Source organism: Thunnus albacares, chromosome 10 (assembly GCF_914725855.1).
Source record: "Thunnus albacares chromosome 10, fThuAlb1.1, whole genome shotgun sequence".
In the NCBI taxonomy this organism is placed as follows: domain Eukaryota; kingdom Metazoa; phylum Chordata; class Actinopteri; order Scombriformes; family Scombridae; genus Thunnus; species Thunnus albacares.
Window position 1 is genome coordinate 8,977,860 of NC_058115.1, and position 17,034 is coordinate 8,994,893.

Here is a 17,034-nt window from a genome sequence, read left to right on the forward strand (position 1 = left end):
AAGCAACATCAAAGGTCAGATACATATCTGCAAAGTCATAACTGTTTTTTTTAAGAACTTTTAAACACAGAAAGAGGATTTTAATTGGTGATAGCACTAGCAACCAGTTTCATCACATTCAATGAGCCCCCACCACCCCTTTCTTTAACAGTCCCTCCAGCTCTCAGGAGAGATTACTCACTTATCTAGCAGAGGCAATATTCCCACTCCCAAAATAAGCTATAAGGGGGAAAAAAGGTTCTGACACCCTTGTAAAATCAGTATGCTTTTATTAAATTAAAAACAATCTGTTGAATCTTAACAAAATGTAAAATGAAGGAAAAATAAACTTCACCCAAATAAATGTACCATTACTTTCTACTTCACCGTAGTGTTCACAGCATCATTAGAACAGTGGTCTAATGTTTTCTGTTCTAACATCTCGCCTTGAGCTGATTTCTTGTGACATAAATCAAACCTCTTTATTGAATACAGGATGTATAGATGAGCTTTATGCTTCCAGGAAATCATCAAGGAAATAAAGGGTCCTCAGTTCATACAAACAAACTCTTTTCAGTTGACTCTAAACTGCATTTTGCCCAGACGGCTGCTGAAGACTGATGTGTGGTTGAAATGAAACAGTAATGAAACAGGCGTTTTTATGCCCCTCATAAAGAGGATATACAGTACAAAGGACAGCAGTATCCCGATTCAGTTCAGAAGGGACAACAATGGCAGATGTCTCTGTATCTTAAGACTCCAAAGCATTTACATACTGTATATACAAACAAATCTGCTTGAAAAACTGAAGGGTTGGCACAGTCAATGTTGAATATGGTGGTGACCACTTTTATGGACAGAGATGCATGTTTAGACAGCATATTAGTTTATGTACAAATACAAATTAAAGTAGAGGAAGAGGAATTCTCACTTTGCCCGCTCTGTCTAACAAAAAAAAAAAAAAAAAAAAAAAAAAAATCTTATCTGACGTTGATAATGTTACAGGCAGGAAAGGCCAGTCTCAGTGCAAATGCTCCAGCTTGCGTAGCCGTATGGGGTTGGGAAGAGCTTGCTGGTTGCGTACGGAGGAGGGCTCTTCCTCCGGCGAGCGGAATAGCATCCGACCCCGGTGATTGAAAAGGTAAAAAGATGGGTGATTCCTCAGTGTATCAAATGTTCTGGGAAAAAAGAAAGAAAAAAGTTATGAAAATACAACCACTGCAAAAATATTCTTCTGCTTTCAAAGAGACAAACAGGAAGTTGTCTTAAGTTGTCATATCACAGCAGGTGTATTAGACTGCACGTGTCAGACGTGACTAACTTCTGTTAGAATGGCAGGTCACGTATCTTTACACTCCTATTATGTTTAAATCTTCCCCTTTGAAAAACTAGGAGTAATAATAGAAAAACTCTTTGATATTAAAATCCTTACACTCTCATCAATATTGTGTGTGTTACATCACAATATTGTGGGTCATCCAGTGCTGAAACAGCTGGTCAGTCAATTGGTCAGTTGATTATTAATTTCCAACAGTTAGATAATTGAGTAATTGTTCTAGTCGTTTATCAAACATTCTATTATCACAGCTTGTCAAATATAAAATTGTACAATTTTTTATCATTGTAACTTTAGCGTGATGGACATTTTTCACTATTTTCTGACATTTTATAGACTACTGGAGCTGACAAATAGAAAGAACTTGTCCCTTTTTTCATTTTTCCTACCAATTGGGCAAAGCTCGCTTCTATGTGTCATGGTGGGCACTGAGAAGTGCCTGAGTTTTTGTCAGAAAATCCAAACTGCCACCACGTCATGTGGTGATGCAGTTATTAATCTCATACTGTATATAAAATAGCTTTAGGAAACCAAGCTATTTTGGTTTGATCACTAGTCTTTCTCTTTATATCTTAATGATTTAAAAACAGTTGATGCAAATCATTTGGGCAGATAGAATAAGGTGATGAAATCTGAAACTCTGCACTTAATTGTTTGTTGTTTTTTGTTAGAATATTCCTTCAGTGCGCTCATATTATCAATCTTTTCTGTCCAGAGTGTCTGCTGTTGACATATGTAGAGTATGTACAGGTGTATGAAATCAAGCTGCATGTGACTTTTACAGTATGCAGGCTACTAAAGTAACAGATGTATTCTCTAACAGCAGCGGAGGGTTCTTTAGTGTGTGTCTGTGGGAATTGTAACAGTGTTGTTACTATAAATGTTGAGGTGACAAGCTTCCCCTGTGGCAGAGGACACAAACAACCACATTATCAAGGGATTAAGGTGCTGCAGTGAATCTTAACTTACTTGTTTTTCAGCTCTGAGGAGGCATCCATGTCTTTGAACTCTCCAGCAATGTGGACGATACCGTAACAGGTCATGACAAACGATAATAAGGTCTGTAATACAATCTGCAATAAGAGAACAGACATTGGTAAAGAGTGGACACTTCTTTGATGTACAAAGAATCAGAATAAGTTAATTAGCAAAGTATACAGCAGACAAAGAATGTGTCTTGGTGTTTGCTCCCACAAACACAACATAGAAGAATAAAAATAGAACACAAGTAAGGTAATAATTATAATGACATGAACATGGTAATATTAAAATTAAATCAAAAATGTGAAATCTATTTACAGAATGGAATAATTATAGTTGTGAAATGGGATATAAAACTTTATACAAAGGAAATATAGACTGTGCGTGTGTGAAGTGTATGAAATATATGAAGGTGACAAGTGAAAAAATTAAATGTAACATGTGCAAAAAAGAATTAAATTATGTAACAGTGGAGGTTGGATGTGATGTGGATCATGACTGAGAACATTTTAAACTCAAACTTTTACAGAGATATCAGTCATGTAATCATGATTGATCTGCTGCATGTTGTTTTATGAAACTTTATGGTATGTTTGTGTTTTGTGCTGCTTTATATGTACTTTGTAGTTGAGTTTCATGTTGTAATGTATGTATATGTATTGTTGAGTCTCGTGTTTTGTGCTTAAATGCAGAGTGCAAAATTAACTGTTTTGTTCACCGGCTAATGAATAATGAATGTGTGCCCTTCTTAAATGTATGTGTATGTATTGTTGAATCTGGTGCAGTTTCATATGCATTTTAAAAGCCTGTCTAGGGACAGGCATAGCAAACTAGCTCAGGCTATAAATGCTGTGGTGGTGTGTGCATTAAGTTCATGCTATTTACTTGTCCCTATACAAATAAACGTTAAAATATATAAAATGTACAATGCAAAGTCCAGTGTAGTGATATAAATTAAAGTGACCAGTGAAGAGATTAAAAGAGGGATGAGAGATGTTGAGTCCAGTTTGATAAGAGTACAGAGGCTAGAAATAAACATTACAGGGATGAAATTGACTCACGTCGATTGGTAGTGTTTCGTTTTCCTTCTCTGTGAGTCGCATGTATGATCGATCTGATGGGACAAGATTACAGATTATTTTAGCGGTTACACCTTTAAACAGTGACAAAGGAAAGCATCGAGGACAGGTTGATCAACACGTTACCGTTTTTACGTTTTAACATTATACAAGTCATAGCAGGCGTTATAAGTAGCAAATGATACTGTGACATTAATTGCAGATAAAGATGCTAAACTGCGTTAGCATCTCGTTAGCTGGCCGTAGGACCGCGAGGCCCAATCTGCTGTTTTATCAGCCCGCCCGGTGACAGCGGAGCCCCCTCCCCGGTGATAGACACAGATACCGACACCTGTGCCTTCACCCCCTCTAACGACACTCACGTTGTGCCGCTGAGAAAGCTGCATGAGCTAAGGCAAAGAGTCCGACACCGACGACACCTTTCCAGAACGACGAGGCCATCTTGAACCAGGGTGACGAGGAGCTCCGTGCAGTGTCGTAAAACGCTGTCGTAAACAGCCGCAACCATGACAGCGGAAAAAAATCACATAAACAAATAAATAAATAAAGGGTACAGATTAATAATTAAGTGACATTAGTCGGCATTTTTACATGTATTATTTAGCTTTTATTCGACGTCGAAAGCTTCTTGTACAATCCCTTTACAGAATGTTTTAATGTCATAACTGAATCAACTGGCACTTTTATAGTTTCCTCTTTTTGTTCTTCAAACTTATTTATATATTACTGTTTTTGAGTTTGACTGTTGTCAGTATAAAGAAATAACTAACCGGATGAATCCAACAAGAACGTATTTAATTTGAACGGTATTTTGTGACCGTTTATTGGTTTGTGAAATCGTCACATGATCTCATAACGTAACTATTATTATTATTATTATTATTATTATTATTATTATTATTATTATTATTATTATTATTATTATTATTGTTATTAGCACATGAATAAATCCCAATACACCCAGGATAAAACCATAATGTAGCGGAGGCTCTTACTTTGAAGAGACACCCGACGTAACTTCCTCTCTAGCCGCAGCCATTTCCTGTTAGCCACCAGAGCTCTCATCTACCACATTTAGCCAGCTACTTATTTGTTCTTCGGTATATTTACTCAGTCTTTAGTACTTTTTTCCCCAACTAGAAGCAAACATGGCAGAGGCCATTCAAAAGAAACTGAAAGCGGAATTAGAAAAATATACGCAGATGCAGAAAGGTATGTGCTAGTTAGCTTTGCATGGTTTCTCATATTGTGCCATGTTGTGGCGTGCTAACTGACCATATTAGGACCGTCAGTCATACATTGAGATATTTCCTTTACATTTAAACTGTTATTTATGTTCGCACTTCCATTACATCCTTTTAAAAATACGTGTAATCACTGTGTGTTGTCTTCCTGTCCAGATGTTAGCAAGAGCATGTCAGCCAGACAGAAGCTGGAGACGCAGCTGACAGAGAACAACATTGTCAAAGAGGTAACTCCTTCTAAAAACCTGTTTTTTGACTGGAGTCAGTGTTATTAGCCCCTTTCATTTTGAATAAATGCAGAGTTAAGCTTTACATCTTTCTCTCCCTCTGTTTGTGTTCACAGGAGATGGATCTACTGGACAGCACAAACACAGTTTATAAGCTTATTGGCCCCGTTTTAGTGAAGCAAGACCTTGATGAGGCCAAAGCCACAGTCGCAAAAAGGCTGGAGTATATTAATGGAGAAATGTGAGTCACTCAAGCTATGGACCAGCATAATAGTCATGTTCTACATCCTGTTCACTGAAGCTATGGGACCTCAACCTGCACAGGAAATGTGTTTTACATCTCAAAAGTGTGTGGTGTGCACAAAAAGACACACTGCAATTTACTGCCCCTTACAGAGCACAACGTTTGATATTTATTAATGGTAGAAGAGCAGCGGCGTATTAGGACTGCACAATTCTAATCAAAATTATAATAATAATAATATTTTCATGTAGGGATCCTCACAGTCTGTAAAGTAATTACTGATCAAAACAGACTGTCAGACTCATGTATGATTTCATAGTTCAGCTTCACCATAAATCTGCTGAGTAACAGTTGCTTTAAGACTTTCAGTAGCATTTGTCAAGCAAAGCTTTAATTCCTTGTTTTGCAGTAATGAACAGAGCCATATCTTTATCTAACTCGAATAATAAGTCGTAATCTATACATAGTGTGTTAATTCCCCACTTGTGGATGTTTGAGTGGTTGATCAACTCAGACTTTCTCCTGAAGTGTTCCTGGCCTTTTTCTAACCTTTCAGGTGGTTGTGCACATTTGCAGTGTTGCTTTCACTTGCAAATTATTGCCGGTGCTTTTGAGAGGCATATTTGTCAGAACTGGGGTTGGATAAATATATTTCTTCTTCCTCACCATCACCGTGTTTTTGCCACTCTTAAAATATTTTTGTTGTACCTGAGAAGCTTTTTCTCTCACTTTGTGTTACTCTACTGTCTCTCACACACGTTAGATGTATTTACATCGATGACCTACTCAGCTCTTCTTGTGCTCAGTTTGTCACATCGAGCAATGCACACTTGTCATTTGCTGATGCAGTACAGGAAGAAATAAAGAGTGCTTGTTTGGATACAGTGGATCTCCACGCCAATACAAACGCAACAGGCCTGAATCAAAATTGTGAGCTTATTTTGATTAATTGTGCAGTCCTATAGCATACTGTACAGAAAAATCCATGTTCAGCCTGATTTTGGTAAAGGTCATTTATGATCATTGCTCAGGTACCTTCACTCTGTGTTTTGTAAAAATGTACATGCTGTGGTAATGGTGAAGGAGAAGTGGGGAGATGTTTCTGTAATAGACTGCAGTGAGGGTCTACTACAGTTCACTGACGTATTTTACTAGAGACTAGAACGTGACAAAATGAGGTATACTCAAAACTGTCAGTATGCACACTAAAAACAACAGTACAAAAAAATTAGGATAATTTGCTGATGAAGGTGTGACAGCTCCAGAAAGATTTCAGAAAACAACATGACAGCTGAAGTATGAGTATTGGGACACAACTTAGCTGTAAACAGCAGTACATGTTAGAGAGTATGGTGGATAGATGATTGACAGCATCTCTGTCTACACATGAACACTGTTAGTGCATCGTTTTTACTTATGCCACTAATGGAGACGGAAAATCTTAAAGAAAAAAGTCCAGTGTCTAAATTCTGTTACAGTTTATCAGGTTCACCTGCTAAGTCTATTACACTCCAATACAACAGTCCTGCAATAAATCCTGTTTTTATAATTCAATGCTGTTAAATTGTATCACATTTTATAACAGTGTTTTTATAATATTTCTGTTATGCTGGTCCCCTAATTAGGTTTGTGGAGATGGATCATTACACAAAATAGATTCTCAATGCCATGGCAGGGAATGAAAAATGTTTTATTTTATATAAAATTGTGTAAGTTAATTAGGTTATATGTATTTTATTGTAATGTTTCATTAACATCTGATAAGTTAATCTTATGCTTTTTTGTTTTTCTCTGTTTTTCCATGACAGTCAAAGGTATGAGACGCTCCTGAAAGACATGGAAAAGAAATCTGAACAGCACCGAGAAGTCTTGTCCAGTTTACAGCAGGAGTTTCAGAAAGCTCAGGGTCTCGCTGTTGGAAAAGTCTGACCAAGTGATGATGCTGCATGCATGCTCTGACACACGAACCAATACAGAAAACTGAGGGAGTTTAGTCGGTATTGTACTATGGAATAAATCTACAGCATCATGCCCAGTAAATTCTGCTTGTATCTTGTCATTAATGTGCAGTTTTATTACTGTGACTTTTCTCTTGTAACTAATAAACATGTTTTTCATGAAAGGTCCTACCATTTTCAACAGTTTCATTATTCATTGTGTCAGCAGTGTTCTCTCTTAACTCACAGATACTAATATATATCAGAAAAAGGTCTGTGTGTGTTTCTGTCGCACATTTGCTTTAATTACTGGGGCAGTCTGGTGACCACTGGAACAGATGTTGTGCTGTCACTGACCCGCCCATCAGTTTGCGGCAGTGGTGCAGCACAGTTCACATTCATGAATGTGTGTTAAAGTCTGTTTTCCGCGTTTACCACCAGCAGGGGATTAAGACAACATGAATAGCTAATCAAAAACAAGCCTTTTACAAGAGTAAGAAACAAAACTTCTCAATAGCAACGGCCAAATCAAGCCAAACGGCTGATATATCGATTATGACTGCCTATATTTACATTTTCACTAAACCATATAAAATCATTTCAGACAATATAGACTTCATTTATAATAAACTATCTGTACTGAAGGCTACAACATAAACGTCCGAACATTTGAGCGACATTTTAACATCATTATGCAGAACCTACAGTTTTGGCATTTAAGTCAAATTAGTCTGACCAAGCTAACTAACATTATAAATAAATGTACAAAGAACTGTAGCTCTTCAAATTAAAGACAGAATATTGTTCAGCCTCAATTCTGTTTCCTTGTAAAAACGTACCCAAAGTTTCCGTTTGTTTTCAGTCGAGGCTTATACATCAATATGCTGGAGGTTGTATTGAATGTGGGCTAAAAATAACTGACACCACAATAATAACACTGTCACAAAGCTGTTTGGCGCACGAGCCTGTCACCTCACGGCGCGCGGGTGCCAACAAACCCTAACATCAAGACTCCGGCTGTAAAGCTGACCGACACGTGGCCACTTGTAGGAGATATATCACCTACACATTTGGTCAAATACAGCTTAAAATAATACATCATGGTCTTTAAAGTCAAACTGTATTTCTGTATCTGTGTGGGTTAATTATGAAACTCATTTATGTTGCAACAAACATAAGCTGGCAGAAATAAGGAATAAATCCTCAAGAAAGTTTCAAAATAGCATCCATCTACACAAACTTGAAATAACTCCAGAGGTATATTATGTATAATATTTTAAAAACAAAAACAAAAAAAAAAACGATTTCAGGTGTTGTTATGTAGCTTATAAACTACAGGCATCAAATGGTTTGTTAATGAGGCCAAAAGGTGATTTATCACCTAACAAACCCATCGTGTTGTTGTGGTGGTAAAAACCAACACGTGCAGAAGTGTTTAGACTGTTGAAATCTTCATCTCTCTGTAGGTCCATAAACTGCAGTTTGCAGTTTCTTCCAAGTAAAGTTTAAGGTCAGATTAATTTCCGTGCGCTTTTTGTCTAAAGCCAAAACAAGTGACCTAAAATATCCGCATTGGACTAATCCTTATTTCACACTGACAATAAATTCTGCCATTGGATCCATTTAATCTTCATTGAGACAGCTGCCCATCGAATGAAACACTAATCTGATTCAAACTTTAATTGATTTACTTTTCTCCAGGGGGTTTAAGCCTCAAAACGCACAAAAGAGCATCCTGTCCAGAGAGCAGCGCAGCGGGACTAACACCTCCTTTGATAGAAGATGTTAAACAGGCTTTGAAGGAATGCTGGCTCAGTGGGACCAGCCCGGGGTCTGGACCCACTGAGGGCCAGAAGATAAATATGGGGCTGCACGAGATGATGATGATGGGATATATTTATATTATATTTCGAAACTTCTTATGAAATGACCATGGTTTAACCTGTGATGATGGGTTGGTGTTTTGTTTTTAGGGGCCACACGCCAAATAACTGCATATTATTGTCCTGTAAGGTATTTATTGAGCATCAGTATCGACCAACTGCAGCCCCAAATCCAGGTAGATACCACAGTGTATTTCAAATACTCCAAACGATCAGGCCACTGAAAGTTTGATAAACTGTCTACCTGAAACATTTCCAGAGAGAGGGGACCATCTGCAGGGCTGTTAACACACTTGATCCGGGATGGACAACAGTTATGACACATTAAACTGTGCATTGAAATGTTGATGTAGGGGAGTCCGCTGCTTTCAGTGCAGTATTCAAATGTAGAAAAACACACGACCATTAACACACTGTCCACACTCTGCAGCATCCAGATGGTTTCAAGTGTCCTAAAACCACTTTAGAGCTCCAACAGCCCCAAATAACTCAGTGTGAAATTGCTTGGTTTCATTTTGGGTCTGTAGTATATATACTATTATTTTTATTTACTTTAACGTAAAAATGTAATCATTTGCACATACAACACATACTGTGAACCCATCACATCCAACATGAACGGTACATTAACATAATTCTTGATGGTAACTCTACTTTTTAAAACTCCAACAGCTCTTTTCACTAAGAATATATATTTTTTTACTTGTTATTGTAGCCTTCAATTTTATACTATTTATCTGACGACTTACCTGATTTCTGTGGTAGTTTCATTTTCTCTTGCCTTATATTTTTGTTTTGTTATGCACCACAACATCAAGGAAAATATCTTGTGTAAACCTACTTGGGAATAAACGCATTTCTGATTCTGATAGATGTTTTTTTATTGGCAGGAAAAAATAAATTGACTCCAAATATGCAATAAAAAGCTGGAATTGTTCATCTGGTGCTTTATGAGACTCAATAATCATTAATGTTACTAGTGTGTAATTTTAACTGTTAAAATGTAAAAAAAAAAAAAAAAGACAAGAAAGACATGTTGGTTTCACATTATGAGAGGCAGCTGGCTGAGAGGCCTTTTCACACACACACACACACACACACACACACTGGAGACTCAAATCAGCACCTGAGAGTTTGAGTAGATGGTAAAAATAGTTAAGCACGTGTTGCTGGTCAGCCAAAACTGACTGAATAGACATATACTGTATGACTATTACAACTAATGCTTCTTTGAAATACAGATTATGTGAAATAAAGTGAAAATCCAAACATTTCATCAAGCTAAATAGTTGCACAAACAGCAGCATATTTTGGTGGCCTCGACTGTTTTAATGCTTGACAATAGGCTATTAGCCTATTTAATATTTACAAATGAATGAAAATGAATGAAACATAAATTAAAATCACGTGCTACTAAACTTGATATCGGATTGGTTCCGGGATGCTCTCTCTGGCAGATCAATACAAATGTACTTGTCTTACTAAACATTTCCAGCAGAATTTAGACGTGAAGTGGTTTTGTGGTTTTGTAGATTGGCTGCTACAGAAGCAGTCTGGATGCTGGACAGTGTGTGAATGGCCACTCTGCAACTCTTAAAGATCATAGAAGCAACGAGCTCTCCAGCATCAACATTTCAATAGATAAATGTGTCATAACTGCAGTCCAGCCTGGATGAAGTATGTGTTAACTGTCTTGTAGATGTTCCCCCCATTTCTTCAAAAGTGCAGCTGTAAATGCTCAAGTACAAGCTATTCACGGAGCAGATTGGCCACTCAGATGATCGGGAAATTGTAGGCTTTTTATTGAATTCACCACATCAGCAAACACATTTATAAAATTTGTTCCATTGTGTCATGATGTGACTTATCAAAGCAGATCAAAAATAGACTCCCTATCGAAAAATAACAGAGTAAACAAATAATGCATTTACATACAAGTCTCAGCAACACCAATACAATAAAATGGTGTTAAAACGTACATTTGTGGACACGCCCACTTTGACTCATATTTACACCGAAAACGTAAAAAGTAAAAAAATAGGCCTATGTGAACGTGTAAAACACGTTTATGTGACACTATGGAAATAAATCATCAAGAAAAGTAAAAACGCCACATAATAGGTTTTGTGAGAGTTTTCATGGAAAATATATTCACTGTACAAAAGAATCCAGGCTGTACAATAAAATACATATTTACACAGTCTGTTGGCTTATCTAAAGTGTGTCACTGCGGCCAGGGCCTCCACACAGGATCAGTGATGTTCGTGCAGGCAGCTGTGGAGGACAGCAGCGTCCTGGTGTCACACAGCTCGGTCCTCTGGGTAAGGTAGGGATGAGAGACCCCGCGCTGACGCTGATGTTGGGGCAGATGCTGAGGAGACAGAGCAGTTGAGTCTCCGGCAGGTATCAGCGCCCTGTGGTGGATGAGCCCGGGAGAAGAGGGGCGCGTCTGGGGCTCGGGGAGTGAAGCGTGCCCGCCGCCCTCCTCCGGGTCCTGGCTCTTGCTGGCTATGAAGTGGCTAATCCTCAGCAGGCAGGAGGTCATGCCCTCCTGGTAGTTGTGCTGGCGGGCGCAGGTCGGTCTCTGCTCTCTGGACAGGACTCTCTTCACGGTGTGGTGACCCTTCTCCACATCCTTCTCTGTCTTTAGGAAGTGGACCACACTCTCCAGAATCTCTGCCTTCTCCACCTTCGGATTCTTAAGTTTCTAAAAGGAGAAATGAAGTACAAATTAATCACCAAACCTTCATTGAACAGCGCTTCTAAAGAACTGAAGTTGTGAGCATTAATTCACAATCATTGTAGGCCTGCGGCATCATCAGCCCAACTGCAATCAGCTGGCACACCTGGTGTGTGACTGTTTCCCTGCCACCTACCTGCTCCTGATTTAAAACTGCAACAAACTGCCGCCATAGCTCTGTCCCTTTTAGAGGCTTTACTGTATATCTCCTGATTTCAACAATAATCATAGTAATAATAATACTATTAGGAATCAAGATCAACCCAAAATCAAACTATAACGCAGACGAACCTCGTTGTGGGTGTGGTCCAGCATCAGAAGCCTCAGTGTCTCCAGACTGTGGTTGATCCGCTCCCGTCTGCGTTTCTCCATCACAGGTTTAGACACCTAGAAGAATTAAACACGAGAATGAAAACGCTGAATAACACTGAACATTTTAGACTATTTATCTTTCACCAGAAAACCTCATTATAGTCAGAATGCAGCAGCTTACCCTTCTCACAGTCCTCTGTCCATGAGACGCTGGTGAAGTTAAGACTTTCATGGCCAAAGCCGACTCGCATCTGTCCGTGTTTAATGAAGTCCAAACTGAAAATGGTAGGTTTCATGTTTGTGTCCACATTGCAATATATTGATCCCTCTGCAGACAGCCACGCCCCTGCTGGACCCGCCCCTCATTGACTGTGGCACACTGACACTGAAGAGCTGAATTACATACATTTTAAAGTCTTTGCTGCAAGTCTAATGCATGAATTTATATATTGCACTAATAATATCACGGTATATTCTATCTGATTTGTAGAATTAGCAAGAGGATGATAAGGGTTTTATTTATAAGATACATCAAGCTTGAGATAGGATGTGCCTTGTGGTCTTTTAAGGGTTTCTTAATCCGTTGAAAGTTCAGTTCACCCAAATAAATGTATCAAGCTATTCAGATACAGTAGTTTCAGTGATATGTGTAATTGTGCAAAACTTTTGAGATACCTCCCTTTGAAGCCACCACCTTAATACAATGAAGGTAAATTTATATTTTACTGGAAGTAGTTTGTACTGTAGAGGATCGTTAAATGTGAGGTCTAATGATTGTACAGACTGTTTTTCCTCAGTTGATTTGACTTTAATTATATTTTAAGGAGGTTTTGGAGCAGACATTTACTACAAACACCATCTATAATGCTAACAATACTCCTACAAATGAAAGTAAATTCTAACCAGCCTAGAATGAAAGATAACTAGTGAAGGAACATTTTCTTCTTATTGACTTGAAACCATCGACCCCCATCCCCCCCCCACACCACACCCTCATACCTGCCTGAACCAAACTGCTGGATTCACACTTAAAGGCTCGTGTTGTGTTTGTCTTTAGTGGGCGTGGTTCCTCAGAAATACTTGCACGAGGACACTTGTGGATTAGACAAGATCATGCGCGTGTATCCTGATTTTTTTTTAATATTCACAATCCGTCTGTTTTTGCCTCGTAGTGATGCAGGGAGAAGTGAGAGGTGACTGGGCTTTGGGGTTTGGGGTAGCTTTCTCTCTGCACTGCATTTATGGTCACCCTGATCCCCATAATAGGCTAAAGTGTGGAGATAACACTGGGATGATCGGATCACGGGTATCCCGCAGAGATTAAGTGGCTTTTCAGAGGCAATGATACTTCCGTTTAAAATCAAAGAGAGGCCGATTAGTGGAGGCTCAGAGATCACTGCTGGTAGCTATGGCAGCCCAGTGAAGAGCAAAGAAAACCACCACATAGCTTTGTAACAATAGCTATTTCTAACATTAGGCATCTGTTTGTAGGACGAAGTAGAAAACTATGGCAACGTGGCTATAGCAGGGATAAACATATATATATTTCATGTGTTTTTGTAGTTTTCTTACTTTATTATGGTATGATTATGTCCCCAAGCGTTGTGATCATTATGTCAGTATAGTTAAAGTCTGATATGATGTTAAGATTATCATAGCGAACAAGTCTGAATATTAATGATACCAAAAGGATACCAAGTGTGTGTGTGTGTGTGTGTGTGTGTGTGTGTGTGTGTGTCTAAAGGATTTAAGCCACGTGGACCCGCCCCATAAATAAGTCCTATAATGTGCTCGCCTGAGCCTGTGATGGAAACTAATTAGTGAAAATGTGTCCTTTTGTTGGCAGAGAAATGGACCGTTCACTTCTAATATCGTGACTCCTCGGGTGTATCAGCCACACTGACAAAAAGAGTCAAAATCAGTTGCAGGTTTGGGGACGTGTGCACTGAAGTCAACAACTGGTTTGATTTTTGTTTTTTTAAAGAGCTTGTGTGTGAAGTGTAAACATCAGGTACGAAGCTGACCCGAGGCAGCACACTTGACACTCAGGTGTAATAATCATCCTCACACTTCATCACATCAGCAGCCAAACGTGACCTGCTCCCTTTGGCCCTCAGTTTCCATATGAGGCTTTTAGCTACTTTGTGGTTTCACACTAAAAAAATATTTAATTTATTAGTTACATGAATGTAGTTTTCACCCATATGTATACATCAAAACGTATGGATAAATAGGAGAATCTTCTTTATTTGGACCAACACTCTGTGTGTTCTCATTTGGTCTTTTTCATCACTTAATGCAAAGTGCTGATGTCTCACACATCATAAAAACCATGGCTGCTCACTTTCTCACTTCATTTCTGTTCCCACGGGAAAGAAATAGTTTCCCATAGTCTCACTTCACGGCTGCATTTTGTGGGAAGCGTTGAATATTTACAATTAGCGTAAAATTAAATTAGTGATAATTGGTGTGTGAATTAACAGTGACTGATTACACCGTGTTTATTATTTACTTCATATATGCTTTATATATAATATGCAAATATAAGAAAGTCAAGCAACCTTGATTTTGTTTGAAAGATGTTTTAAGTGTTATATATACATTAACCATCGACAAGTTATAAAAAAAACTTTCTTGCACTTTCTGACCCAAAGCTCTAGAGATAATCCTACTTGATGAAGGTTTTTTTTTTATTTTGCCTTAAATTTTCGGTTTCACATAATAAAGAGACATTTAAATGACCTGATTTGAACATTAGTTTCGTTTTTTTGTTTAAGTCCCACAATAAAACCATTTTCGGTTAAGTGTCGTCACTCACACCTGTCAGCCAATCAGAGTCAGCACGAGGTCTTCTTAAAAGCGCCAGCAGGCCGTCAGGAGGCTTCTTCATTGCTGCAGCTCTCAGTCAGGACCAAACACTGCACCATGACCAGGAAAATACAAAATCCAGTTGTGGATGATACCAAGAGCAGAAAAAGGGTGAGAACTTGTTTTATTTGGTACCACTTTATAATATGAACATTGAAAAGTTTATGTAATAATGCTTTATTTAAAGTTCAAATGATTTACTGATGCTTTATAGATCAGTTACAATCTAATAAGAACAGATCTTTGGTTTCCAGTTTGTGAAAAATTCCACTTTTCAAGGTGCTTTGTGTTTTTAGCTCTTTATTTGATCAGGAAGTTTCCTCCAAAAGACAGTTTGACCTCTGAGCTTCCTGAAAAGAGTTGAGGAGCACCTGGACCAAAATCCATTAAACTTTTTAACTTTTATAAGTGCAGACTTGATGGCAAGTCCTTTATTAATGACACATACTAACATTTGTAACTGCAGACATGATAACCTACAAGACTTTCTTACATGGCAACTCAGAACTTCTCAATACACTGTAACTGATCAACAAACCATGCATAAAAGCATCTCTTACAACGTATAGAAGAAAGACTTAGAGCTGGAAAAACGCATATATTGTATATTTGTTACTGATCAGAGAAGTTAATGAAACTAACTCTATGTGATAAGTAGATGAGACACCTTGATGAGTGACCACAGCTTTATCATGCTCATACAACACTGTTTATCTCTTTCTAGATTCTGAAACCAGCTGTGGAAAAGAAGAGAAGAGATCGAATAAATAAAAGTCTTGCGGAACTGAGAACTATGTTGTTGAATTATACAGCGGATCCAGTGAGTCATATAAAAAAATATCACATCTAGTCACTACATGTACTTGCAGAAACCATAATCTTACAGTAACGACATGTATTTTTCCCCATATTTCAACGTTGATCATCAACAGCGGCTGCAGAATCCTAAACTAGAGAAAGCAGAGATTCTGGACTTGGTTGTGGAGTATCTTCAGAAGTGGACAGATGGGAAGAACTTGAGCAATGGTTAGTCAAACAAAATAGTTAATTATCTTGTAAAAATGTATAATAATGTTTAGAAAAATTCCAATTCTGCAGCAACAAATCAGCAAAGTATCATATGTTTTTTATCCCTCACCCTTGTGTCTTTTCACTTATTGCAGATGCAACTTATGGTCAGATGAAGACTCCTGTGGTGAGCCTTCATCACTCAGAGTCCAGGGCTCCTTCTCACCTCACCATTGAGAGTGCAGGTTTTCAGCAGTGTGTGGCTCAACTGGCCAGCTACATGCACAAGATAACCCCGGCACAGAGGACGAACCTGATTGAGAGACTGAAAGATCACACAGAGAATCAACAGCCGAACATCACAAGCCCAGGACAGGACTCTTCATCCTCTGTTACACAATCAAGCCAGAGAATGACTGAAATGCCAGATGCAGCATCAGCAGTTGTCATCCACACATCTGAAAGTAAAGTAAAGTCCCGCAGGTCACTGTTCCTGTCCCACTCCCCGCCTCAGCCTCAGTCTTGCTCCACACCATGCCACGACACCCTCTCCCCTCCCACCTCTCCCTGGTTTTCCCCCTCTTTCTCCACATATGCTGCCTCTCCTCCTTTCCCATCATTTGCCTGTCACTTCTCCTTCCCCCCCTGCCTGTCACCTCCGTCTTCCAACACCTCTTTCTCCACACTTCCACAGACCCTACACACCCTGCCCGCTCCTGTTGTTTTCTCGCCCACAGTCGCCCACTTCCCCCCACTCACCACACTGAGATCCCCCCCACACCCTGCACAGAGGGAGGGGTCATCAGTTCCTTCACTCATGTGGAGACCTTGGTTTTGAAGATGAAGCAGAGACTGACAATCCAAGAAGTGTAGTGCCCTCCAGTGGGAACTAACTGTAACAACAGGGTAAAAGGATGGATCCCTTTCCATGCCTGCAGTGTATAGTGTATATAATATTAATATTGTCTATATTTTGTATTTCGCTTGTAAATAAAACTGAACTTGATAAAGTATAAGTATCACTCATCATTACAGGGTTTATATTAACCTGCAAGAGCATTATGATATTTACTCTTTCATAAAAAGAAATAAATTACTACATTTCAAGAATAGCAGAATTAAATTAAATAAGAAAATGTTTAATTGAGGCTATAAGCTGTAACATTGTGACCTTTTTTCACTGCAGGTATTGTGAC

General features: G+C 38.6%; 4 protein-coding genes across 4 annotated transcripts; 2 read left to right on the forward strand and 2 right to left on the reverse strand.

The window, feature by feature from the left end:
- Positions 1–252: 252 nt before the first annotated feature.
- mmgt1 (membrane magnesium transporter 1) lies at positions 253–3,865 on the reverse strand. The gene is made up of 4 exons (XM_044364612.1): positions 3,738–3,865; positions 3,358–3,410; positions 2,285–2,388; positions 253–1,157 (listed from the first exon to the last, which is right to left on the reverse strand). The coding sequence occupies exons 1-4, from the start codon at positions 3,814–3,816 to the stop codon at positions 1,001–1,003; spliced, it is 393 nt and encodes a 130-aa protein (XP_044220547.1). The 5' UTR covers positions 3,817–3,865; the 3' UTR covers positions 253–1,000.
- A 497-nt stretch (positions 3,866–4,362) lies between these two features.
- On the forward strand, positions 4,363–7,216 carry pfdn6 (prefoldin subunit 6). Its single transcript, XM_044363628.1, has 4 exons — positions 4,363–4,587; positions 4,776–4,846; positions 4,963–5,087; positions 6,899–7,216. Exons 1-4 carry the CDS (start codon positions 4,524–4,526, stop codon positions 7,017–7,019), a joined length of 381 nt encoding a protein of 126 aa, XP_044219563.1. The 5' UTR covers positions 4,363–4,523; the 3' UTR covers positions 7,020–7,216.
- A 3,474-nt stretch (positions 7,217–10,690) lies between these two features.
- Positions 10,691–12,261, reverse strand: her5 (hairy-related 5). The gene is made up of 3 exons (XM_044363776.1): positions 12,144–12,261; positions 11,942–12,037; positions 10,691–11,617 (listed from the first exon to the last, which is right to left on the reverse strand). The coding sequence occupies exons 1-3, from the start codon at positions 12,192–12,194 to the stop codon at positions 11,135–11,137; spliced, it is 630 nt and encodes a 209-aa protein (XP_044219711.1). The 5' UTR covers positions 12,195–12,261; the 3' UTR covers positions 10,691–11,134.
- Positions 12,262–14,128: 1,867 nt separating this feature from the next.
- On the forward strand, positions 14,129–16,770 carry her11 (hairy-related 11). Its single transcript, XM_044364110.1, has 4 exons — positions 14,129–14,941; positions 15,555–15,650; positions 15,763–15,856; positions 15,994–16,770. Exons 1-4 carry the CDS (start codon positions 14,888–14,890, stop codon positions 16,674–16,676), a joined length of 927 nt encoding a protein of 308 aa, XP_044220045.1. The 5' UTR covers positions 14,129–14,887; the 3' UTR covers positions 16,677–16,770.
- The last annotated feature ends 264 nt before the right edge of the window (positions 16,771–17,034 follow it).